The sequence below is a fragment of the Coturnix japonica genome, chromosome 5 (assembly GCF_054131305.1).
Source record: "Coturnix japonica strain WE chromosome 5, WE-NBRP24, whole genome shotgun sequence".
NCBI classification, from domain to species: domain Eukaryota; kingdom Metazoa; phylum Chordata; class Aves; order Galliformes; family Phasianidae; genus Coturnix; species Coturnix japonica.
Genome location: NC_140667.1, coordinates 22,892,233 through 22,919,130, shown reverse-complemented (window position 1 = coordinate 22,919,130; position 26,898 = coordinate 22,892,233). Strand labels below are relative to the sequence as shown.

General features: G+C 37.2%; 2 protein-coding genes across 4 annotated transcripts in view; one reads left to right on the top strand and one right to left on the bottom strand.

The window, feature by feature from the left end:
• SLC39A13 (solute carrier family 39 member 13) overlaps positions 1–26,898 on the top strand; it is a 72,736-nt gene that overhangs the window by 2,174 nt on the left and 43,664 nt on the right. Inside the window, exon 2 of one of the 2 annotated variants that reach the window (XM_085548839.1) lies at positions 21,567–21,650. The gene's annotated coding sequence lies outside the window, so the exon portion shown is untranslated. Of the gene's footprint in view, positions 1–21,566; positions 21,667–26,898 lie in introns of both variants that reach the window. The other variant, XM_085548840.1, reaches the window with a different exon arrangement.
• On the bottom strand, positions 365–20,909 carry SPI1 (Spi-1 proto-oncogene). Of its 2 annotated transcripts, XM_032445016.2 has the most exons (6): positions 20,584–20,909; positions 14,363–14,456; positions 7,204–7,391; positions 6,051–6,320; positions 1,684–1,840; positions 365–1,209 (listed from the first exon to the last, which is right to left on the bottom strand). In XM_032445016.2, exons 1-6 carry the CDS (start codon positions 20,626–20,628, stop codon positions 893–895), a joined length of 1,071 nt encoding a protein of 356 aa, XP_032300907.2. In that variant the 5' UTR covers positions 20,629–20,909; the 3' UTR covers positions 365–892. The 2 variants fall into 2 exon arrangements, with proteins under 2 accessions (XP_032300907.2, XP_015720045.1); XM_015864559.3 differs by lacking the exon at positions 6,051–6,320.

Sequence of the window (26,898 nt, the reverse complement as noted above, 5' to 3'; positions counted from 1 at the left end):
GGAAAGAACAAGAGCAGGAAAATGACTGAAACCACAGAAGATGATGATTAATTCTTATGTCCTAAACTGGATAGAGCTATACAAAGAATGGCATAAGTTAGTTATACCAAGTTATAGTTGTTCTTCAATTGACAAGGCTTCATTTGAACAGAAAAAAATAAAAATAAAAGATATATCTGTATATTCTAAACTCAGGTTTAGTACTGTAGCTTCTTTCACTGTAATGAATGTCACCTATTATCTCTGGTACTATATTTGATAGAATTGATGACGTTTTAAAGTAAAAGTAGGGGCAAAGGGGAAAAGCCCTGTAGCCCAGTGTGTTTTACGTGAGCTGTATCCGCATGATTGAACGCACATGAGATTTGTTTGTGAAGTAATCATTTATTATGCAAACACTAGAACTTAATTATATCAAATTTTATTAAATATGTACATGTTATTACTACTCAAAAGAACTAGTATCATTCTCAGATCTGCAGACTTCTAGCTTTGAGAGCTGCAGCAGAGCCTGTATTAATGCTAGTTTGAAAGCTGTAAGCTAATGCAGTGTCACCGTGAGTGACACAGCACCACCCTTGAAGGCAAAACTTCATCAGCTGTATTCTTCAGTTACAATACAATCAAAAAAATCTTTCATGACAATAATATATTTGTACATTGCTTATATTTCCCAACTCTGTCCAATTTGTAGGATGGAAGCAAAGAATTCTGTCATGTTTAGGATTCTCAGATGCTGAAAAAGGGAATTCGTACCAGAAACATCTGATGGTAAAAGCCCTTTAGAGGCAGAGAAGGGGGCACAGGAAGCAAAGAGAAAGACGCGTCCATCTCCTCTGCTGGTTTCCAACCAGGAGGTCTTAATATTTTTCTTGCTTAGGGTCCCATGGCTTCAGTGAGGATAATGCTTCCTATCAGTGACCCCCCTTCCCATCACCTCTCCACTAAACTGGTAGGTCAGCTTCTTCTTGACCTTCTTGACCTCCCCTGTCTTGCCGTAGTTTCTCAAAGCCCGTGCCATCTTCTGGTAGGTCATTTTCTTGCGATTGCCTTTCTGTATGCCCCAACGATGTGCCAGTGCTTCTTTGTGTTTGGAGGAGAACTGGAAAGTACCTTTTTCTTTATCTACCCACCAGATGCTGTCCTTCATGTCTCCACTGCGAAGAAGGTCCAGAAGGAACTGATACAGACGTATCTTTTTCTTGCTGCCTGCATGAGAGAAAAAAGGCAGTGGAACATTAGTATTATTGTGCAGGATCTGATGGAACAGGAGAATTTGTCAGTTGTGTATTTCTTCAATTTGTTGTATTTATAATAATAGACAGTTTTGCACCATGTAGACATAAAGTGGGTTGGTGTGCCAAGAAGAAAAACATAAGAATAAGAAATTCCAAAGATCTAACCTTTTCTATAGGGTGAAGATAATTGTTTGAAACCAATTGTTTGAAACCAAACAAAAGGAAGTGGGTGGTAGGAGTACATGAAAAAATATTTGAGATACAGATACAACTGTAGTGACAAAAGATTCAAAGAACAAGAGAATGCAAAGGAGTCAGGGAAAGTATAAGGTTTGGCAGTGGGATAAAATACTAACACAGCAGTCCTACTTTTTTATTCATTATTGTCATAGTAATGTAATAGCTGCTCAGAAAGAAACACCATGAAATCCCTCTTTTCACTGACCTGTTTCACCATGCATGATTCCAGGCCCAGGGTCCACACCATCAGTCTCCCCATCTGATACCTCCAGCGGTGGGCTCTGCCTTTCAATGTCCTCCTCATCAGAACTGGGCTGTGGTGGAGAGGAGTACTGTAGGCACATCCGGGGCAAATAGGAAACCTTTGAGAGAAAAGAGTAGTAGGGGGAGCAGGTAGAAGCAGAGAATAAGGGCATTGAGAGAAAAATTGAGATGTCAGAGAGAGAGTTACAGAGAAAGGGGGGAGAAAGCAACAAGCATGTGAGTTTATTTATGTTAACAGTGAATGACTTAGAGGCATTAAAAATAAATACTACACAGATTAAAAAAAACTTCCACATAACAGTCAACACTTAACATATGTGCAGAGATGCATCTTAAGAAAAAAATATTTACAAGAGAAGGAGAAATTATATTGTGAAAGAACTTTCTCATATGTTATATCCTATGCAAGTGATATTGCCCTCCTGAGTACCTTCTCTTTCTAGTTTACATGCATCTCTTCTTGCTGATGATGGAGATAGACTAAGAACTTTTTGTAGTGTTTTTTTTCTTGTTAAAGACAATATATTACTATAATTAGTGTTCTACCTAATATACTGATAATTGCATGAACCTTTTTTTTTTTTTTTTTTAAGTGAAAATCCAAATTCTAACCTTCTGAATAAAAAAGCTCTATTGGTAATAATTGCTCTGAAAATAACTTCAGTGCTTCCAAAACACAGCCGGACTCTTGCTATATAGTGGTTATGTACCAAGATAGTTGAGTTTCTGATCTCTGCTATCCATCCCCTGCATACAATCACTTTTGAGATCAACTTCCTTTCTGCTTTTCTGGATTTGGGAAAGCTGAATGTTTTTTCCCCAGCATAGCCTCTTTGACTGTCCTTGGCTCTTGGTTCAATTCCTTTCTCAGATTTAGTTGCTTCTGACAACGCTAAATGACTGTGGAACTGCATTTATCTCTGGAGCCAGGGTTACACATGTCTATCAGCTTCTTGTCCTGAATTTCCCACTTGAGGAAAGAAATAGCCTTACCACTGGGGATACATTATATTGGATCATGTTTTCTTTTCCTAAGCAGCTATTTGAAAGTTCTCTGTTGATGGGGATTTCTCATCTGCAGAGCTAGCAAGCTGGCTTCTATGCTAGGGAATTCCCTTGGCCTTATATAGAGGTCTTGTCAGGAGCAGTATGGAATACACCACACCTCTGCAAATTCTCAGTTATGTTGTAGTTTGTTAGGGCTCATGATCAACTGCCTGTAATTACTGCAGCTCCTTGATGAAGAATAAGAAATAGACCAGTCTGAGGAGCAGGGAGTAAGAACCTAATTTCTACGTTTAAATAAATAAAAACCAACCAACCAAACAAAAACAAAAAAACAACCATCCCTCAAATTTAGCAGGAAATAAAATGTGGTTCCCATGAAAGGAGACAGATTGCTAACCATGAGAGGTGAGCTCCTTTTGAATTGTTCTTCCTTCCCTCCATCATGACACGACATTTTGAGTGTGATTCCCTCTCTACAAATTTAGGTGCTGAAGCACGGAGTGGGTGTTCATTTCATGAGTCAAACCACCCACCCGATGTCAGGCTTGGCCAAGTGGTGCTTTTCAGATGAGTTTTGCACCAGTTTAAAATGTCCCAATAAGGAGTAGTGTGCAAAGCGCTGGTTTCAAGGCAGAGCAGCTGACGGTTAATGAGTTGGCAGATTGGTTGGAGCTGAACACAGCAGGAAGGCCAGGATTGGGTAAGAGTGTGTGTAAGCTTCCTGTCAGATCCCCAAGAGCAAAACTTCAGCCCTCACCACAGAGTCACCTTCAGCTTTTCTACAGTTACAAAAGCTGCAGCCTCGGGGGTAGCAAGGAAAGAATGTTGTGGGGGAAGGGGAATGAGAAGGTGGGATGATGTTTTAGAACGGAGGAAGCAGAACCTGCTGTCTCTGCAAAGACAAAGGCTGTGGAAACCTGGAGTGTACTGGGGAGCAGTGGGAGTAGATTCTGCTGGAGCTGGAGTGGGAAAGTGGGAAAGTGGGAACATGCTGTGGAAGATGCATCTCACAAGCAAAGGAACATGCAGAGACTAACCTGAGCACTAAACAAAATTTCCTCATTCTGTCTCTATTTTTCCTGTCTCCTGTACTTTTGCTTACACCCAGGTCAGCAGTGCCTCAGTGCCTCCATTTCTTTCACTCTCCCTTCAGAGTAAATATTCTTTTCTTCATTTTTATTAATAGACCATCTGTTTGAAGGTACTGTTGTTTGAAGACCGTTTGTGCTTTGAATTTGATTTGATAAAGTAGTATTCTATCAATTGAAGACCAGAGAAATACAAGGTCTGCTCTGAAAGTTATGCTTTCTGGCTTTTTTTTTATGTTGGCCCACAACCTCAGAGGTGGATGTTGATGGTATGGCAGTAGAGGATGAACCTTCCAGCCAATATTCCATTGCATTTTGTTGCTATACAACAGATGGCAGCAGAGGAGCAGTCTGACAAAATGGCGTCTGATGTGGAAGTGCATCTGAAACAAAAGTGTGTTACTGAATTCCACTGTGTGCAAAAAAATGGCACCGACTGACCTTCATTGATGCTTGCTGAATGTTTATGCAGATCAAGCAGTGGATGCGAGTATAGTGAGGCAGTGGATGGTGTATTTCAGCTTTGGAGACAGCAACAGTGAAGGACTGTGGGCAACATTTTTCTAGCAATGATTCAGCCATAGGAGATGTTAAAGAATGGGTCACCTCTGCTGATGCGGATTTTTATGAGCATGGCATGCAGGCTCTTGTTCATCACTGGTGAAAATGCATAACTAATGGTGGTGACTGTTTTGAAAAACAGCATTTTTGTAGCTGAGAATTTGTTCAGTCAAATAGTGGTACTGCAATTTAAGTAGAAATAAATAGGAGGCGTTACCATTGGAGAGATGAGACCTAGGTATCTTTGCATGTTTTTCCATTACTTACAAAGTGTAACTCTGCATGACAGCCAGAGGAAGTTAGTTAAGAGGAAAATTCAGCTGAGGAATAAATTTTCCTTCCTGCTTCAGTTTCCTTAGAAATGCCTTGAATAGCAAAGTGTTGCCTAGAACTGTGGCTGAGATGCAGCAAAGTCTGAACTTCAGAGCATGCTGAGTACCACGTGCATGAGCAACCATAGGTTAAAGTGAAAAAAAACCAAACACAAAAACAAAGATTCCTAGCTGGTTAGGAAGAGGAGGGTAGTGATGGGATCTATTAGTGTCTTCTCTCCTTTGGGAGAGAGAGAACACAGTGCCACAAAATTAATTCTCTGACAGTACTCCTGAGACAAAAGATGACAACTGAAGAGAACGAAAGTGGGTTAAACAGAAGTACCCTCTCTTGTTTTTTGGTGGTGTTTCCAGAGACACTGTAACATGGTCAATTTTTATTTTTTGCCTTTGGTTGGATGTAACGGTTGTTACATGCTGGCTGTTGGCACTGAGCAACTGAAAGAACCTGAAGATTCCAATAGGATGATGTTCTATTTTTTGTCCTAATTTTTTGTTTGTAACTACATCTTATATTCAGTTCCTGATTTATTATTTTTTTCTCAGTGATACTTAGTAAGTTTGATGGTTTTCAGTAAGTCAGTTTCCTGTTGATCATGTTAATTTACTCAATTTTAAACTTGTTTAGTATGGCATTTACATTCAATTTCAGTTTGCTTCGAACAAGCAAAACCCCTAAAATAATAATTGTGTGCATCCAGTTTCTCTCACAAAATCTCAGCATTGGCACCATTACATGCAGAAGGGTAATCAGCAAACAGTTCTTTCTCTGGTCTCATTCCTAGCCTGTATTGTATTGAGCACATTACTGTACTTTGTCTGCTCTGGGAAACTCCTTGGCACAAGATAACACAGCTTTCTGGTTGTTTCCAACAATTAAATGGGGCATATTCTTATTGGATCAGGAGTTAAAAGTGGTCTCCATACCCACTTTGCTCTAATATCTTTGCAACACCATGGAACTCATTATAATTTCAGCTTTAGTGAGCATTCACCGGCACTTTGGTGACTGCTGTACTTCAGAGCACAATTATATATATATATATATTTATATATATATAAATTATATATTATATATTGTATTAGTATTAGTATTATATATATATATATATATAATATATATATATATATATATATATATATTTTATATATATATTTATATATATATATATATTTTTTTTTTTTTTTGCAAGAGGCAAGGTAGTGTGTTTTGGCTCATGATTTAGCTACTTTCAGATAAAAACAAACTGTGAGAAGAATTCTTTGAGAGTAGCCCTGTTGAGAAGAACTTAGAGGCCCTTGCTTATGAAAAACTTAACATGACGCAGCAGAGTGCGCTTGCAGTCTCCAAGGCCAATGGTATCCTGGGTTCCATCAGAAGATGGGTGGCCAGCAGCGCCAGGGAGGTGATTGTCCCCCTCTGCTCTGCCCACATGAGGCCCCAGCTGGAGTACTGTGTCCAAGTCTGGGGTCCCCAGTGCAGGAATGATGTGGAGTTTTTGGAGAGGGTCCAGATGAGGGTCATGAAGATCCAAGGGCTGAAGCATCTCTCCTGTGAAGACAGGCTGAAGGAACTGGGGTTGTTCAGCCTGGAAAAGAGAAGGCTGCAGGGAGACCTCATTGCGGCCTTCCAATATTTAAAGAGAATTTGTAAATGAGAGGAATTAACTTTTTACATGGGCAGATAGTGATATGATAAGGGGCAAGTGTTTTAAACTAAAGGAAAAAGGATTTAGATTAAATATCAGGGAAGTTTTTAACTGAGAGAGCATTGAGGTGCTGGAACAGGTTGCCCAGCGAGGTTATAGATACCCCATCCCTGGGGTTGTTTATGGCCAGGTTGGATGGGGCCTTGGGCAATCTGATCTTGTATCTGATTTAGCGGCAGGAAACCCTTCTGTGGTGGGGTGTTGGAACTTGTTCCTTGAAGTCCCTACCAACCCAAGCCACTCTATGATTCTGTGAAAACACAAGTAGGTTGGCCACAGTATAACATCACTGATGACTTATCTTTACTATGATTCCTTGCTGTAGATCATATAAATTTGCTGGGGTCGCTTGGAAACTTTTAAAACATTCCTGACACTCTGCAGTTCAGAATACTGCCCAGGAGCCAAGGACTATTTTGCTACTACAGTGCACAGCTTTTCAGGCCCGGTTTCTCTGTAGAATTTCAAAACAATTTATTTTCATTCCAAATTTTTAAAAAATCTGAACTTCAGAAACCTCCACAAAGTGCAATAATCTTTTTATGCACATTTTGAGGAACATGGTTTCTCATCATCCTGATTAAAAGAATGTCTAAGCCACATTTGTCCTGAGAATAATGAGTTTTATATCAAGTGTTTGTGCAGTAAGAATTCATATAATTCATAAGCAATCCCTTTGGCATAAAATTATGCATTCCCTGATGCAATCTGTTCCTTGTCCTTAACCGTGGCCATAATTCTGCATAAGGGTTGGTGACCATACCTGATGGTTGAGTCCAATATGTGTGGTTGGGATTGTAGAATCCAAGACATGCATTTGTTCAATCTCCATGTGCCTGTAGAGCTGCTGCAGCTGGGGAGGCTGTACGCTCTGCAGTTCTGTAAAGTGGTTATCTCCAAAGGTCTCAAACTCACTGTGCATGTGGTGTGAATGATATTCCCAGTAATGATCTAAAGAAAATAAAAGTTTGTCATTAGAAAAGTAAGAAACACAGCATTTACATGTCTTTCACTGGTTTCTGCTTTTGCCACTCTCCTTTCTGCTTACTCCATGCTATCCCCGTAGACTTGTCTTTCCTTGGTGACAATCTCTGTATATTTCTGTAAAGTTTCTTTCCCTAATCTCCAAAACACATATGCCTGGAAAGCAGCACTTATGCCTCGTTATGTAGGAAATTTATATTAGAAAGAGAGATGGATTTTGGTGAGAATGAAGCACAAGATGCAAGAGATATTAATGTTGGTGCCTTTCTTAGGAAGAGGCTGTAACAATCCTACATTTTCATTCTCCAAAAGTAAACCAATTTACATACTGTCAGATTGTTGTTGCTGTTTTCCTCATGTCATGGAAATGAGTATATGAAAATTCTTTATTTTCAACAATTAACAAAAAGTTGCAGGAATGCTACACACAAGGCACAGGACTTCACAACACATTTCTGTGATCTGTTTCTTGATTTATTTTCTTCTGAAATTGGATTAATTTCCATACTATTCTCAGTTTTAGATCACTGTTCAATATAAGCTCTCCAAAAATTTCATATCATTTTTGCTGCTCCAAATTTAAATCTGCTAGATGAAATTTGTATCATTGCAAGCTATATTTCTCTTACATGCAGTCATAATCATGTACATATTTATGTATAATCTTGTTTAAAATCAAAGTCAACATCATGTCCTCTGCTCTCACTAAGCTTGGATCTAGCCCTCCAGACTGTAATTGTTCATACATCGCTCTGTTTAACACCAGAATTTCTTTATAATTTCATGTAACTCTTACAGTTTATATCTTGCTATTCCAAGTTTTCTTCTTTTGTATTATTACAAATAATTTCTTCCCCACCCTCAGTCTTTCAGTATAAACCTGTGTATTCAGCTCCTTAATTATACTTGTGCATTTCTCTGAACGTTCTCCCAGCTCTTGGCAATGTTCTGAATGTGATGGGCAAAACTAAGTATGTTGTTCCGAGTGTAGTTTTACTGAAGTAGTAAAGAGAAGAGCAATTGCCTCATTCTGCAGTATGGTGTTATTGTCTATGACATTATCTACTGTACTATGAATATTGTATCCTCAGTATCAATTTTGTTCTTTTTCTCAGGCTCTCACTTCTCATCCTTCCCCATTTATGTTTCAAGCAAAAGTCTCGCCTCACGGGGGATTTCAAAATGGGGGCCGTAACTTTGAGTGTGGCTTCCTTTAGAGGGACCACAGTGACATGTTTATTACAAGTGTAATTGTACTTGCTAAGTTGTAACTTGTAGCCACCTATATATTTCAGGTCTGTATTTGGAGGCTCTAGCAGACTATTAACTATGCTAGTAATTGCTTTCTTTGTCCTTCCTACTTTTCTAAATTGTGAACGAACCATGGACAAACCAAACTTCATGTTTAAGGGATGGAAATGTGCTCATAAAAGTATTTGGGGAGGTGCTGTATTACTTTGTAATTTCTTTGCTTTGTTGTATAGCACAGCACTTTCCATGGGCTAAATATGATTTTATAGCCCTAAGTTTTAATGCATTATTATAAAATAGCAATTCTTCCTAGCTTAGTGTTAGAGATAAATTTCATTTTCTCTTGTAGAAGGGATTTTGTGGATGCAACATACCCCCAGGTACTTGTTACATTCAAATCTGCTCAGGGAATGGCAGAGCACATGAGTATGACTGCACAAGTTATCTATTTTTCCTCTCCTATAGGAGAGTTCGGACACTTTCAGTCTGAAACGTAGTTGCTTATTTGGAAGTCTGAGCCATACTAACTTGTGCTTTCACTTGGTTTATTCACTGAAGAGTTCTTTACTTAGAGCCAACCACAGAGACCCAACTACCACTGGCAACCCATATGATAAATTGTTAATATACTGCATGGTTAATCTATGCTCTTGTTCCTTCAAGTGATTTCACTCTGCTCCCTGTGCAGAAGCTCCTTAGTCAGATGTCAGTGTATCTTCTCAAAGATCTTTGAATTTGAATATTTACTGCAGCAAAAGAGGTCAGTTAATAATCATAAGGATAACAAAACCTAGACAAAACTCTGTCAGGATGTCAACAGTACATTTTCAGCTGTCTTACTTGTAGTAGCTAAGGTAGTAAAGAATCAAGACAGTATATTTCTAACATGAATTGCCATGAGTATTTACGCATGCATACTCCAGGTAGTCTACTTCTGATTCTTAAACATTTTTATCGTCAATGACATTTTTGTACTTCAAGATACTTCTTAATCTGCTGAAGCCTATAATAAGCTTATAACAAGGTTCCTGCTGTCTCTGGGGCTGTTCTATATTCTTTCTTGGGAAAAAAAAAAAAAAAATTAAAAAAAAAATCAGTGGAACATTATTTCTGCATGTTCATATTAATTGCTCATTACTGAATTCCTTTTTTATCGAACTATGTGCTGTTGTAAAAAGTACTATTACGAGGACTTATCAGTAACCACATAATACTAAAATGTTACAAAATAAATATATATCAGAAATTACTTTAGCATATTAAAACTGTGACAGAAGAGAAAACTCTGTATCTTTCTAAGTTATTGACAGTCTCACAGCAATACTTAAGAAAAAGATACTGGTTTAGGTGTATTGAAAGTGAAATTCCAAATTCTGCACTTCTCCACAATAAACCTTCTTGCCTAAGCTGTTGCACATTAAAAAATAAAATAAAATAAAAATTTAACACTCTAATTATCTGCATCTGCGGGTATTAGAGTTATTCCCTTCCATGTTCTTGTTACTGTTAGTTTAATAATGCATAGTAATTCTTTTCAACAACAACAACAAAAATTAAAGTGGAGAGAAGAAAAAATAAAGGAGAAAAAGATTCTAGAAATGGAAAGTGTCTATTATTTTGGTCAAGGAAAATGTAATTAAAAGCCAAGCAATGGCTACATAATGGAGTCATTGTGAGAAAATTCTTGTGAAGTGAAAGAGGATGTGAAAAAAAAATCTCTCTTATAGAGACATGGAGACGGTGTTTGTTTTGGTGTTGTATGTAGTGAAAGGTTATAGGAAGGACAATCATGAGCTCTAAACTGCCTCCAATGGCACGAGGCATGTTAGACTGTTGGGAAGCAATAGTGGACATAAAAACATTGTGCTACTGTTTGCCATGGAGATAGATCCTTAATCTAAAAATGGGAAACATTACTGTAGTTTCTTGGTCATCCTTTGCCCAATGTAGGTTGCTTTGCTCCTGTTATAACAGACAAATAACATCAGATCCAGAAGCTAAAATATGAAATAGGCTTAGGAAAAGTGTTTATTATAGAGTAACAAGGTACATTTTCATCATGCAGTGCAAAACTGTGCAAGAAATTTCTGAGCCAGCTCTTAACAGGAAATGCAACAGCTCTGTCAGCACAGTACTTTTGCCTCATCTAAGATGATGAGTCCTGAAATGGCTGTGCTTATGATCTGATCTAGTGGCTGAATGGTTCTGCCCTTTGCTGCACAGATACTAAATGTGGCAGAGGATTTCTTTCTACCACATTGTACAGCTTAGATGTTCCCATTGTGTTTCACTTGTCAGAAAAAAAGCAAACCAAGAAAAAGCCCATAAAGGAAATGAGAAAAATATTGGATGACACTGCAAAATGATTAACTACAAGACTGCTTTATGTTGAGTAAAATGCCATAGTACTGAGCAATTTAGCAGTATTATCTCTATTAGCAACAGAATCACATAAACTCTCGCTTTAAATCTGACAAACTTCAGTATTTGTATAATGTTAAATGTTTGAAAATCCCTAAGTCAGACCCAGGAAGTCATGAGAATGTCTTAAAAATGTGAGGGGATTTTTAAATGGAGTTTGGAGTTCTTTCTATTTTCCTTGTAGTGTTTATGGCTAAGGTTCATGTTTGGACTTTCCTCCTTTCTACATTGGCTAAAATCCTAACAAAATCAAATCAGAGTTTTTTTATATGATCACATTACTCCAGGAGGTGGGAAGAAAATAAAATTCCAGCCTGCTAAAACTGGTAAGTTCTATTGAGGCTATCAACAAAATAAACAATAGTCAACATTCAGCTTCAAACAAAAGGTGATTTTTATTAAGCCAAAGCTGGTTAGTAATAAAGTAGAGATAAATCTGCAATTACTAAGATTGTGTTAGTGTTACAAAATATGCTATATTGCGTTTACAGACTCACTACTGAACAGTCTCAGGACAGAGTGACTGTCTAATACATGATCACTCAAAGTAGTTTCTGTCCTTTATGAAAGTATGTGCTTACAGTATTTACAAAATAATTGAACTATGGCATGCAAAATAAATTCAGACAGTGCATGTTATGATCCAACACATGGATTTTCTGTGGTGTGTTTTTGCATGTTAGATTGAGTGTTCACTTACTGGCAGTGATCCCTTATGTATTAAGTTAGCTGATGTGCCATGTGCATTTTGCTACCTACGCTACCTACTCAAGTACACATGGAGTAAGGGTTGTCTTTAGCATTGTCTTCCAGAAAAGTGTCAGCAATGTATGTAGCACAGATTTACAGTTTAACCCACTGCCCTACCTCCTTCACAAAAATAATTTGTTATCAGTGAGTGAGATAGTCTGATGCTTGAGCAAGACTCCTAATTAGTTTCTATTTTGTTAGCAGTCCTACATCAGCACAGTCAGGATAATTATTATGTCTTGTAGTACCTATTTGTTGTATCTGGCACTAGGCCTGCAAAACTGGAAAAGGTTTCCAAAGGAGGATGTGGGTGCACCATCCATGGGAGCATTCAAGACCAGGATAGATGTGGCTTTGGGCAGCCTGGTCTAGTGGTTGGCGGCTCTGCCTATGGCAGGGGGGCTACATGATCTTTGAGGTCCTTTTCCACTCAGGCCATTCTATGATTCTATAAAAACTGTTCTGTATATATTCTTAGTAATCTCACTGTATCTAAAGCTGAATTCCTCTTCCACAATTCTGTTCTATTTCTTTTTTTTTTTTCTAATCTAGTTGTGCTTTTTTACTTCACCATTATCACTGCAGCACCTTATTTATTCGTTTTCCCCATAATTTGTCAGCCATTGCACTTTTATCCACATTGTTCTGAACAGCTAGTAGTTCATAACTTCCCTGCGCTTCTGCATGGCTTTTCTCAATATCCTCGCTACCTGGCTTTTCACTTTGTGTACTTCACTCCCTCTGGATGCACTGTTGTTCATTGTCTCTTACATGGTGACTAATTCAGGAGAGCATTTGACATGTTAGGTATTTGGACATAACAAACTACATTGCAAGTGCTGTCATAAATAAAAATTAGAATGAAATGTTCAGGCGGGGATGAAGTTGCCTATTCCATAACCACTTATTGCAGGAGTTAAATTGTTAAATGGTGTTGATTTTTTGGAGTCTTTTTGAAAAGTATGGGTATGACTTAGGCCATAACCCACAAAGGTGATGTTGTGTTTTTGTAATAATTATTATAAATCATGTTAATGATCTGAGCAGTGTAGCTTAGGAACAGACTTCCAGCAGAAAAATTGGGCAGTAAAACAGGTGGAATGATAAGCCTATGAAAGATAAAGAGGTGTTGCTTCTTGATGTAACCTGTGTTTAATGACAGAAATGTCCTTTCCCAGTGCTTTTTCCTACATGGCATATTTTATATTTATTGTTTAATTGTCACAATTGCCTTCTGAGATAATAAATGTTATCCTCATTTTATGGATGTGTAAATAGTCTTGGTTTGTACTGTAAAAACCCTGAATTTCCATGTGGAATTACCTAGGTTTGATGAATGTTACTTCACAGAGGCCATGAGATAACTTATTAAAAAATGAAGTAATTCTTTGTCTCTAGGACTTAAGAACATCATTTGTCTTGTTTGTCTTTCCTGAATATGATGTAGAGAACAAATTTAGGTAGGAATCTTTTTCAGTGTAATGCCCTGTTCTGTAACTTGCTGTCCCTTCAGGTAATTTCTGTCACCACAGATAAAATAGTGCTATGCTATGAAATTGTCAGATGCCTTAAATTATGTGGTGATGGGTCTAGTTGCTATATCAATAGGAGTCTCTTAGGGAAATTCCAGGTTCTGAAGGGACTGCCACAAGTGATACAGAAAAACGGTGCTTTTCCTTCTTGAGTCAATATTGACCCTGATATTTTCAGGGTGGTGTTGTCAGGCCATTGTATTGCACAGTAGACAAAAGTCACAGAGCAGGACTCTCCCCTCTGCATTGACTTACAGTTCAGTCCCCACAAGATTTGAAAATACAGAAGATACCAAAGCTTTGAAATTGTGTTCATAATAATAATGACAATTTATTTTACTTTTAGCTAGTTTTATGTATAAACAGCAACGAGGAAGTTTTACATAGATTTAGAGAGAGGAAGTACTTGGGTATACTGGAGGAAGAGTGAAAGTTGAAGCTAGGTGTGGTGGCATGTAGAAGAGACCAAAAGAAAGAGAAATATATGGAGCTGGAAAAAGCCAAATGCCAGAGAAACAGAATTAGAATAAAGGCACAGAGTACTGAAAACCTAATTCAGAAAGAAACTGGAGATGGGAGCACAAGAAGAGAAGTATAGTATTGCAAATTCATGTCCTCTGACTTCTGAAACAAGCAGAACGTTTTTTGATCTGCAGAGGAAATTAAAAATGCCCTGAATATAATGAAGAATGGAGATCATGAAGTCCCACTTTCCTGGCAATACACTGAATGTCCTGGAAGGCTCTTGCATCATTTACTGTTTTTTAATTTCTCTGTCAGAGAAATCCGTGTTGCAATTGCAGGGTTGGAACAGTACCGTTAAGCAGAAGAGATTAAGCGGAATAGCGTATCTGAGCTAAAATTATGTGCTTGTAATGTTATAGATCACAGCAGCTTGTTTGTACTTCTCCTGATTGTCCTAAAATCTTTTTCCAGTGGTATAGCATGAGACTTTATGTTCCAAGGAGATATTTTTTAACTTACCACCATGACTCTCTCCATCACTGTTGAGATATTGGTAATAGTCATGGGGCTGTCGGTAGAGATCTGACTCATAGGACACCATATCTTCAGAGGGCTGCAAAGCGAAAAGGAATTTTTAGAACTGTAAGCTTAGACAAATTCCTTCAAAATTATAAATTATTCATATCTGCTTGTGAAGAGAAGATGCCAACATATTTTATAGTGCCTAGAAAAAGAAGGGGGAGGCTTCAAATTCTTCTTAAGGAAGCAGAAGTAAAATGCTTGACACCAAATAATGTTCTGCAAGAAAATAATAATAATGGAAAAATAAATCCATATCCATAGATGTTGTGAGAATTTTCTGCTGTCTGTATAACATAACTTGACATGTGGTATTGCACAAGTTCTTCATATCCCTCTCTTGAACCTTCTGCCCAGGTACCTTGGACAGGAGGCCCAAGCCAAGATACCACCACACCAGTACAGCAGAGAAACATTCTCTTTTACAGTAACAGATGCTTTTTCTTCTTTCTCCTGTACACAACAGAGAAAGAATAAACTTGCCTTGCCTAAGCACGATATTCTGGGTGTTTTTAAGCAGGTCTTACTAAATTGTGACAGTTTGTAGGGGTGTAATGATGTCAACAGAGGGCAGGAAAAGAATTTTTAGCAAGGCAGTGGCCAACTAAGTTCATGACAATAATTTCTTCCAATCTGAAAAAAGTCCCATGAGGTCAACAGCAATGTAGAAATGAAAAACCTTCTTGCTATTTGCTCTGAAAGGAGATGATTTCTGAGAGATTCTAATAGAACCATTTTTCCTCTATTAATGACTTTTGCATAACAAACTTGAAGGAAAAGGATAAACTTAAAATAATACAATAACTGATAGAAATACATATGCATATGTTTATGTGCTCATATATTCACCAGTCTTTTGCGAGCTTAAGCTATGGTGACAGCATGCTAGAGATGCAGATGAGGCTTTTCTTTTTCTGCTGCTTTAGATTGCTTGTGAACAAGCACCCTATGGTATTAATTGCCCTTAAGATCCAAATGGAGGTGGTAGATAAGCAGCTGACAAAAGGAAAGGATTTCTTCCTGGAGAAAACTAGATCAGACTTGCCATTGCTCATTAACTCCTGCATTTAATTCTTCTATTTGTCATCTCATTCTGTTAGAAATTTGGTACTAAAAATTTGTCCATTTCCTAAGAATTTATTTTTTATGATGATACTGAAGAAAGCAGGTCAAGAAAAAGATGGACTTATTCCCAGAAGATTAAGATGTTAGAACACAAAAGGTTAGAGAACAATTTTGGAAAGTACCTTGGACCTTCATATATCTTTAATACCAGATAGATGTTTTATCAGTTTATTCTATTAGAATCTGGCAGTAAAATTGCTTAAAACATCCTGGCTTCCAGAACATACGCATTGCCTGGTCATTAGACCCATGGAATACTCAAAGCCTCAGGAGCAAATCCATTGCCTATCTATCAGCTCCCCAAGTAATCTATGATGATAAACGGCTGTTCTGAGGAAATCTTGAGAAAATTATAACCTACAATAGACACTGTAAGGAAATACTTTGGAAACAGACAGTAAGGAAATGCTAAAGAAAGAGAATATCATCTACTAGTACAACAGCAGGAATACCATTTAAGAGACTCCTCTTATTTCTGGTCTCTAGAAGTAATAGTTTCAGTCTCCCTTTCCAAATCACTGTGATTCCAATAAGATTTCCCTTTGTCTAGCAGAGATTTAATGAAATGGGTAACCCACTTTTGGATCTCAGAGAGGTGATCAAAAGAGACAGGCAGCACACATGACTTCTCTCCAGTGCTTCAGTTTTTACTATGCTTATTTTCTTTGTGTTCTCTCTAACCATGACTGATTATATGCATTCAGTCATCTTGATTTCTCACACCTGTAGTGTTCTCTGATCTCATCAAAGAAAAAGCAATGAGGCTTGGCTTTGCTTTCTTTGTAGACCAGACAGGAAGATGACATTCTGAATGGAATTTCTTGTCTTCCTTATCTGTGTAAATTAATTCACCCTACTACTTCGTATTCATAAATATATTCTTTCTGTTAAAATTGTGTAGCCTGAAGAATGTCACTATGAAGTTCTGTCTTTATGGGATATCAGAATTAATACTCAGAAATGGTCATCTGTCATAATTCAGAGGAAAACACAGAGAGACTTCAACATCCAAATGGAAAATGAGTATCATTCTCATTGGAAGAAACCGGTGTTAAAAAAATCATAGAACAGCACATCATGTGGAAAAAAATAACAACACAAACTTGTTTCCTTTCAATTCAAATATGCTAAACTGTCTGAAATTATACATATTTCCCATATACAATTGCATCAAAAGTTGTAACTCCAATAGTAAACAACTTTCCAAAGAAATCAGTATACAGTCAAGTAAGCTTTATTTGCTATGTATAAAATTTCTACTGTGACAACAAAAACGTTATCAGCCATGCTTTTATAGTTCAAACAGCAGTCTAAAAGAAAATAAATGACAACAATTTTAGACATGGAAAAGAATAATTGACTTGCCTAGTTGCATTCTTCCTTAGCTGTCTCTTCTTCCCTAAGATTTTCCAAACTCTTGTATTTCAGTCTAATATATACTTTATCAGCCAATGGCCTTTCACAGACTGAAAGCTGACAATGAAGTCCTACTGATCAAAAGCTCGTTTTACAAGTTCAGATGTATACAATGACCAGGGCTAAAGGAAGGTGTGTTAAATGGACTCTTAAAACAAAACAATTTCCCTAATATTTACAGTTCTCATTGAATGTAGAGATGCAGATACTCTGCATCTTCAAAGCAGTCTGCTTTTACATTGATCACTGTGTTTATGTACTCTGTGTTGCAAGTCTGGGACTTAGTCTCTTTAGTATGAATTGTAGAAATTTTCTTTCTTGATTTTTTTTCTGCCTAGTAGTCCATTGGATAGAATGTGTATATGTCCGTCCTTATTTATTTACATAACCTGGACCAATCCATCACCACAAAGGACCTGAAATGGGAACCATTTTCCATCTTGATGTTTGATCTTCAAGAGTACAATAATTAATATGGGATATTTACATATTTAAGTATGTTTGCCTATCATATATTCCATGATTATCTTTATCCTATGAAAATGTGAGATATTTTCCTCTATTCAATAGATAAAATATATCCACAAACTTGATTTTAATCTCCCTTAGAGTTGTCTTCTTTTAGGTTTTATTTAAAGCTTACTTGTCTCTAGTTGGAAAAAAGAGGTTTCACCCCATGCTGCCTCTTGCACTAATTACCCACTTTGTCCTTCTCTGGAACCTCCCCACCCACACACACATTTCACCATCTTACTTACTAATAGCACTTCCATGACACTGAACTATTTTGTTTCACCAGACAAAAAGCAAATAATGATTTACTTTACAATTAACTTTTCAGCTGATTTCAATGGCCATTTGTTCTATCAATTGTTTTCCTGTAAAACAGTGACTGAAAGATTTGTTAGCAACTCATAGCTGTGGTCTGAAGTTGATATCTCCTTTCCTGCATGCCCTGCAGTGCAGTATGTTATCTAAAACCATATTCCAACCAAAAGAAAGGGGTCAGTAAACAGGATTTTATCTGCCACAGACTTTGGTAAATGGTGAGTTGCTTATATCTTCCTTCTCTACTCTGGAAACTCAAGGGAAAAGCCACAGAACTTATTGGAGAAGGTTTGGTTGGCATTAGTTAAGTGCGATACGGGAGATTCAATTGAATAACAATTTGAAAATTGGCCTTGTCAAATGATTCCAGGTGATCATAATTTCACTGAATGCTTTCATTGTTATCCCAATGTAACTATTCACTGGCATGTGATACAGAAATACTCTACATGGTTTCCAACAATGTGCTGCTGACACAAATTTTAAGGCCAAGGTTAACTATATTAACAGTTATATTATATATTAACAGTATAACTATTTTAGAAAAGATGAGTGAAAATGATAACATGATCGCTCATTGGGCCAGCCTTACCAGACCACTGGAGTGAAGCAGTTTTATGGGACAGCAAGCATTGGAGAGGCTTTTTTTTCCTCTCAAGCCTCCATTCAGAGCTGTGACAGATGACTACTTAGGAATTTGGATATGAATAGCTCCCACTTGGAAGGCTTGGGTCCACTTTGCTGAACTCTGTCATAAAAATATTCATAGTCTTTGGAGAAAGATGTGTACTCCTAAACCATTTGAGTAGCATTTTCCAAAGGACGGTCAAGAGTTTCCTAGCAGAGTTGGGAGGAAGGCAGTTATTGACCCACCCTCAACTGAATGGGGAGGGGCAGAGGAGGAAAATGTTGCTTCACAGGAACCCTTGTGTAGAAACAGGGTAATGTCTCTTCTCAGAAAAAGTCCCAAGAGGCACAGACGTTTATAGTGATGCCATGCTTGGGCTGTAACTCACCCTGCTCAGAGTGCACTTGAAACAATTCTGAAAGTACGAAACACAAAAATATTCACTTTTGAATGCATTAATCACAAAAATAAGAAACAAATTACCCCACCAAGTGTTCCTTTAAGATGTAATTGTATTTTACTGCCTGTTGTTTTATTCACCTGACTTTAGCCAAAATACTAATTTCAACAGAAATTAGAATGTGTGTGTGACTATGTTAGAATTTACTCCCAGAATCATAGAATTTCAGGAGCTGGAAAGTTGTTGAGGCCAACCCCCCAGATTGTTCAACGTATGAACTGGAATTCAGTACTTTAAAAAAGAGTACAGGAAAGTTGGCTTTGAGTGAATGAGTAGACAGAAAATCATCAATAATAATAAAACTGAGATGCTGCTTGCTGGAGTAGTTGAGGACAAGGTTTGGGTGCTTTTGAAGGGGATTTTTGTTAAGCTCACCAAGTAACATATTGAGAAATTTATACTCTTTCTTTTTTTTTTTTTTTTTTTCCCTATACTCTCAATTTTTTTGGATGCTTATGCTGACATATTTTCAAAAATTAAAGAAGATTTTTAGAGTCTTCTCACACTTTGGGTAAATAGTGAACTTTAAGGTCACCACTGATTAACTGCTAGAATAAACAATCTCCCAAATGTAAGAGGCAAGTATTTTTTTCAATCAATATAGATTCCAGACAGAAAAGAAATTCAAATAACCAGGGAGTTTGTTTTTTTGTTTTTTCTGGAGATCTGAAGATAAGGAAATATGGCTTTACTTTCTTTAGGTGGGGCAATAGAAAAAGTGAATATGATGTGCGTTTTGTTAAAAGGACTGTTGGTTGGGCCTTGTCTTTTTTTCACATAAGCAAGTACTGTAAGTTATCTACCACATTAAAAAGGGGGGGGGGGGGGGGGGGGAAGAAAAAGAAAAAAAGAAAAAGAAAGCCAATTAAAGCACCCTATCTGATATCACTCTAGGTTATACAAACTTCATAAAATCTTGTTAGGGCCTCTTTGTCCCATTTTTCTTAGAAATGCCCCGTGAAGGTTTGTCTCTCAATGACAGGCTGGTGCCATTACATTTTTTATAAAACTAATCTTCAAACTCATGGTAGAATACATTACAACAACATCCCGATGCTTCAGTGTTATTAAAGAAAAAGAAAAAAGGAAAAAAGATAGAACTAGTCTTGTTATCATCCGGAAGAATCTGCATCTAACAGAAAATATTGAAAGGCCCAATTAAGCACAGTGGAGTTTTTTTCATCATTCTCCAGTTACTTTTTTACAACAAGTGAATTCAAGAAAATTCAGATTCAAAAGAAGGTGAAGGCAGAGACTAAAACACCATCAGTACAAAGAGCACAGAGTCCAAAAACCAACAGTACTTAAAATCAGTATTCAACAACTCTGACTGGTAGAAAGTTAATTACGCGAATTATAACAGTCTCCAGATTATGAAAAATTACAGCTTAAAGCAAGAGTTGGCCTAATACCACAAAGCTGGCACTTGTACTGGCTTGCCATATGCATATCATACAGAACTAGTGTACATTTAATCTGTGAAAGCAAATGGAGATCAAGATCCGATATAAGCGTAGGAAGGAAACATTAATTTCCCATTCATTGTAATGTTGTCCCAAGCTTTATATATTCACCCGAACCTGTTTTCCCAGCATTACAAATGTAGACCAAAAGAGGACAATCTCAAATATTAAAATCTGGTTTACTTTGTCTTTTGCTACTAAACCCAATGATCCACATTAGAAATAAAGCCCGCATACTCACAGGGGGAATGAGGGGAAATCCTTCCATTTTGCAAGCTTGCAACATTCAGCCAATTTCAGAGTGAATTTTTCTTAATTCAGTTTTCAAACATCCAGAATAACTGACTTGAAAAATCACATGAAACAAACAAAACAATGAAGAGAAAAAAGAAGGAAAAAAAAAAAAAGAACAAAAATGAGATCCTTGGACTCCGCAAAGTCCCTTTGCAGTGGTGGATCTCAGGATAGGAGAATAACCCTAACAAGTTTTCATAGTTTGCCCTAATAGGTTCTGAGGTGAACTTCTTTCCAAGTTGTATTTGAAGTTCCTGATTTTATCAAATGTCTGTAGAAGGGAGATAGCCCTTGGGTCTATCAGTGCGCTGTGACATCATCACAGCTTTGAGTTTGCATAAATCTCATTTCAGGGAGCTGTGGCGCTCTAACAGGAAGTCTGCCCCAAGCCAGATCTGCCATGGGCAGGTGCTTGCTGTATAATCAGCAACCCAGTGCCTGGGCCTGCTACCAATAAACAAGTCTATGGGTACAGTGTGCTGTGGTAAGCCTGTGTACTTCCAGCTGTGGAGGAACCAAATAATGGTGCTGCTTAATGATCACAGAGCCTGACAACTTTTGTGAGGATAGAACAGTGGCATAGACTTGTTTTAGTAACAGTGCTGTATTGGAATTAAGAGAAAAGAAAGAAAAGAGTATGTAGCGTCATGTACACATTCTCAAATATTCAAAAAAAAAAGAAAAAAAAAAAAAGAAAGAAAAAAACAAAACTACAAAACAACAACAACAAAAACAAATCAAAACCCCAAGCCTTCCCCCCCCCCCCCCTTTTTTTTCTTTTAAATTTGGTTTTTAATGTTAAAATATAATTTTCTATAAAACCAATGTTTTGTAGAAACTGAGCCCGCTAGACTTTCTCCATAGAATTTGCTACAGATCAAAATTATTTAGAGAAAAATACTAAGTCTTCTTGTTGTGATTTCTTTCTAGGCACCGCACGGATAAAAAAAGTGGGAAAGGAGAAAGCATTATATGCCCCATGTAATGGCTTGACTTCTCAGAGTGCCTTTAACAGTGAGTAGAGAATAAGGTTTGTAGATTGGTATCTGAATGGCTGGATTATGAAATTGCATGTAGAAATTTTGCTTAAACTCTATGCACAAGTTCTTTCCCCTTTCTCGCTCAACACTGCATAGGCTACAGTGAGCACGTGCCCTTCCCACCAAGGTTCAGTCAGAGGCAGGGGTGAGTGGGTCACAGTGCAGGACGTAAAGGATGGGGCCTTGCTGCAATGGGAGAACTCTCATTCTGCAAAATGCCTTCTTGCTTTGCAAATAGTTACTGATATTTTGGAAAAGTGAAGTTGCTTTCTCTGGGTTGTTCCCCTTCAATATGTGCCCATGTGCCACAGGTTCTGCTTTTGAAAGTAGGCTGTTCACCACTCACCTGGGTCTATGTGTGAGGGGGAGTTTTAGCCACTACAACTTCCTCCCTCATACACTGGTAAAACCAGAGGCTACTCATAAGTTCCTCTCATTCCCCACCCTAAGGAACCAAACAAGCAAACCATGTTAGCAATGGGATAAGATCAAAACACGATGGGAGATTAACTTTTGATGCCTAAGGCTGAATTTCACTGTCATCAGTTGATACATAACCATTTCATTCTTAGATTGTTTGCACCATGTAATCTTGGCATTAACCTTGAAATAAACAAGCTCATAAATGGTCCATTTCTGCTTCAGAGATTATTGTCAAGTCTCCTTTTGGATGAAAGCTTAGAATTGGTCAGATCTATCTTGGGAAACAGGAAAGTGACAACATTACAGTCCTAATGATAAAGTTAAATCAATACAGAAAAGAAAGCAGTATACAGTAGCATACATATTCATTGGATATAGGGTAATGAAAGTAATTGTGGAAACTGTATGCGTGTTTAAAATGCTATTTAGAACAAAGACGTATGCTATCTGATTCTCAGTATGCTGAAACATACATTAAGCAGCTACTGGAAGGTTTAAATTGTCATGTTTTGCACAGGGGGTTTTCTATTAGGGTGCAATGTAACTATATTTAATATACTGGAGGGTATTTCAGCACTGCCCCTTAGCACAGGAAGTTACCTAATAAGGGTAGATAGTTTGCAGCAGCCTTTCTGCGCTCAGGGAAAGCTAGATTACCAACATTATCAGTGTTGACAACTGTGTTTAACATACAAGTCATAAACACGTTAAGCTTATCCACATACATAATCAACTTGATTCTCTGTATGATGAATTAGAACAAAACAATAGACTATAAAGCTTGGGGAACAGAAGAAAGTCCAGAAGTTGAATAAGCTTCTCCTTCCTAGGAAGGAGAGAATCTCCATAAATGGAAATGCTAGAAGTTAAACAAAATGCTTGTTTACACTACTATAGCTGTATGGGAACATCACCAGTGGTATTCTTACTAAAATACAAAATAGACTTTCTCACTGTTGAATATAACTGACATTTTATCCTATGTTTGTCATCACAGAATATTTTTGCTCCTAAAGGAAGGCCTTTTGACCTAGATCCTTGCATTTCTTTATTAGATTATTTGCATCCGGAACAACGGTTTAAGTTACCAAACAATTGAATGCTAGACATCTGATATCTATATGACATGAACTGCTTCAAAAGAGCTTTTGAAGTAGGGTAGAGATCTTTCTCCATTATGGGAATTTGGAGGATTGGAGAAAATTCTGCTGAACTAGAAGTTTAAGTTTATGAAAATGCTTAATAATCATTAATCTGAAATATTTTTCCTGTTAGTGTCACCTCAACCATGTGCAGCTTTTTGAAGCAGTTCCTCCTCTACCTCTACCCATTTAATCATAAAACTTTTTCTAACCACAGTCTACCAAAGCAAAAGGATTTCATCTTGAAGCCACATCACAGAGAGGTTCCTTTACCTCAAACCTTGATTGGTGTTCAGAAAGTAATTTTTCTCCCTTTAATAGAAGCAGGTGTCTACATAGATTCTGATGCTGTTTGCTTCTAACAGTAAGACAAGACCTCTAAACAAGCAGTTCCCTTGTATCATCCATATTCTTCCTGGAGCTGTATTTTCCACTGAAATTATTTCGTCTAGAGGTGATGTAGCTGTTGTGTCTTGGAAGTCTGAGTATCCATACAGACAAATGAAGAGCTCACTTACTTCTCTTGAAAGAGCCTTTGGGTCTCTCTGACTGTGGAAGGTGTACGGTTTGGAACTATAGAGAACAACCCTCTCCATTTAAAATCTCATTACATTTACCACTACTGAGATGAAGGTATGAGCTGAAGCCTTTGTTGTATTTTTCTGTAATGAAAGGGTTGGCTCAAGAAAATGACTGCTGCAAGTTACTGGTTAAGAGGAATTTTTTACTACTTCTTCTCATGTTGAGCTTCACCTTTGGATCCTTGGTACTCTGAACCCCATGGGTTTAATATCGTGGATAGACTTGAACAAAGATTTTTCCTGCTTCTTACAGTCCAGATTCCATGAATTCTTGTATATAACTGCATCTGTGCAAGTGTCCAGTGGGAAATGTCATAAAAATGTCATGAAAATATCACAATTCTAACTAACTTCATAATACTGGCAAAAAATGTCATGTGTAGAATGGACTAAATCCAAATCAGAATGAAGACAATCATCTTCTTGGAAAGAAATAGGAATAAATTGGGTGTGTATTAATTCAAAAAGCTTTTGTTAATTATTATTATTTTTTTAACCATATTATGATACACAATTACTTGTAATGTTGAAAAACATTTCATTTGTCATATTTTAGTAACTTTCAAACTGTCCATAAAGCAAATTTCAGCAATTTAGAAAATATCCCATTTTAAATTTATACTGCTTCAAGATCTGCTTACAACCCAGCTATATTTGATTTTTTACTGTGTATGAAAAAACTTATTTTGATTTTAAGGGACATTCAAACAGATTAAAGATTTTATGTTAGTGTTGGGCAGTTTTCTGCATCTCCAGGCAGCAGATTTTCAATTCACATATTCTTGCTCATTTATAATCTGGAGACATTTGTATGATTTCAAGCAGTTGTCATGGAAGAGTGCTCTAATGCCATCTAATCTTGAAGTCCATGTTCCAGAGTTAGATTGCATTAGTAAGATGTAAGCAGTTATGTTTAATATTCCCTCATAGAGTTATACCTTGAAACTAATGCTCAATATCTCATTTCCATTTGAATTCATCTGTTAGTTTCCCTGAGGTATCCCTCCAAATCAGATTTTTAATAGTCAAAATTAAACTATAAAGATGAGTTGTAAAATGGTTCGATGGGGCCTTACATGTAGAGACAGAAAAAAGCACATTTTAGAACTGCACTTATGATATGAAATAAATTGCTGATCTAGAACCACCTCTGGAATTCTTTCCCTGGACCCATAGGGACCCTCTTCAGCCGTGGCAGAGATATCTTTGCTTTGTGAACTTTGACTTGGTTATTTAGGTAACTGTTTAGGTTCAATTTTGAGAGTGTGGTGGTATCTATGGATTTGTGATTTTGCACTTGCATTATATTGGGTTTGTATCAATTATTAGTCTCCTGGAAATCAAAAGAGAAAAGCACTATTCACAAATAACCAACTCTTCAGGTAGATTCTGGGTTACAGCCCTGGTTCCTGTTCTCAGCCACCACTTTCATAAGGACTTTGTGTTCGGAATTTTGTTTAAACAGAGGAACTGAAGCATGAAAAGCCAATACTCTGTGTACATCCTCCCAGGAGACATTTGGCTTTGTAAGAGGTGGAGCATGTGTACAAGCCCCTTGCTGCAGCTTTATGTGTATATGATTAGGACAGGTGTGTAAGACTTGTATATAACAGACTCTGTGACATATTATCTGTAGTGACTTTTTTTCTTACAGAAGTAAGTAACTGGTAAGAAAAATTGTGTTTGAATTAATCTGCTTTTTTTTTTTTTTTTTTTTTTCTTGTGTAAACTTAAATGACCTTTACAATAAGAAATTGAATTGCAGTGATTCTCCAGTCATCATTTTCACTTTCTTGACTGTGAGGTTTTTCAGGTGCCTTGATATTTGCAGGGGGAGGTAAAATCTTGATGCCTTTCACTGATTTTCTGATAGAAAAAGTTAGCAGCTTGGGGTTAGTAGATCTATCTTAAGCTATTTGTTTTTTTAGAGCTACAGTTTGCTTGCTGCTTTGGCAAAGGATACATCAGCCAGTTAAAGACTGCAGGCCTGATGAAGGAGTTGAACAGGTTTTTATTTGGTTGCAGTTGTATTGCTCTGTATTTTTTGTTATTTTGTTCTTTAAACAATATCTAGATTGGTAGGTTTCTTTCCTCCCTCCTGTTATTCCCACTGCTGCAACTACTGGTCTTCAGTTTTCTATACTTACAGTTCAGTATCTGACTGTACTGAATTGTATTTAAGTCTTCTGCTTGTTGTCTTCTCCAGAAGTATAATGTAAAAACAGTAATTGAACAAAGACTAAGGGAGGTCCAGATTTGTGAAGAGTCTTAAAAAGACTTTGAAACTTTTTTTTATGTGGTAATTCAGACAAATTTAGTGTAAAATTAAATACCAACCAAGAAAAAAAAGTGCATTTGATCAGTATTTTGATTCCCCATTCTGCTGAAAGAAGGAGAGAAAATGGAAAATGAAAAAATTCATCTGAAGCTAGAAAGCCCAGAGAGAACAGACTGCCATAGTTCAGACCACTGGTGGATGAGATTGTCTGGAATGAAAGGAAAGCGAAGAAGCTTACTAGTGTCCGGCAAGAGGAAGCTGCACATCCTTGATAGAACCTGCTTGTTTAGATTGGCATAGTGTCAACAATAGACAGCACAGAGACAAGACCCAAATAACAGTGAGAGTAAGAAGAGCTGTGCTAGAAGAAGGAGGCTGAACAGAAGCAAAAATTAAGAGGGATTTGTTTTGTTATAGTGGAAGTACTGTAGCATTTTAAGGAATGTTACAGGAATGTATAACAAGATGCATAGACTCATTTCAGATAATTAACCTGTCTTCCCATTTTAGGAGAAGAAACCTCTGGAGATCACATCAAATAAACAGTGTGGAGAGTTTCAGGGTGCATGGGTATGAAGATGTCATTTAAAAGCAAGACATGCATTACAGAAGTGCAGAGGAGCAGAATGATCTGGATGGTAAATGCAAATGTATGGCTGAAAGGGAAAAAAAGAAAGAGGAACTTTGGGAATCTCACCATTTAGAACTGGATCAATTCACAATAATTCCCAGAAGGAGTTAAACATTTTTCTGGGGTTAAAGTGAATCAGAATCTGCACACGGTGTGCTGGAAATTCC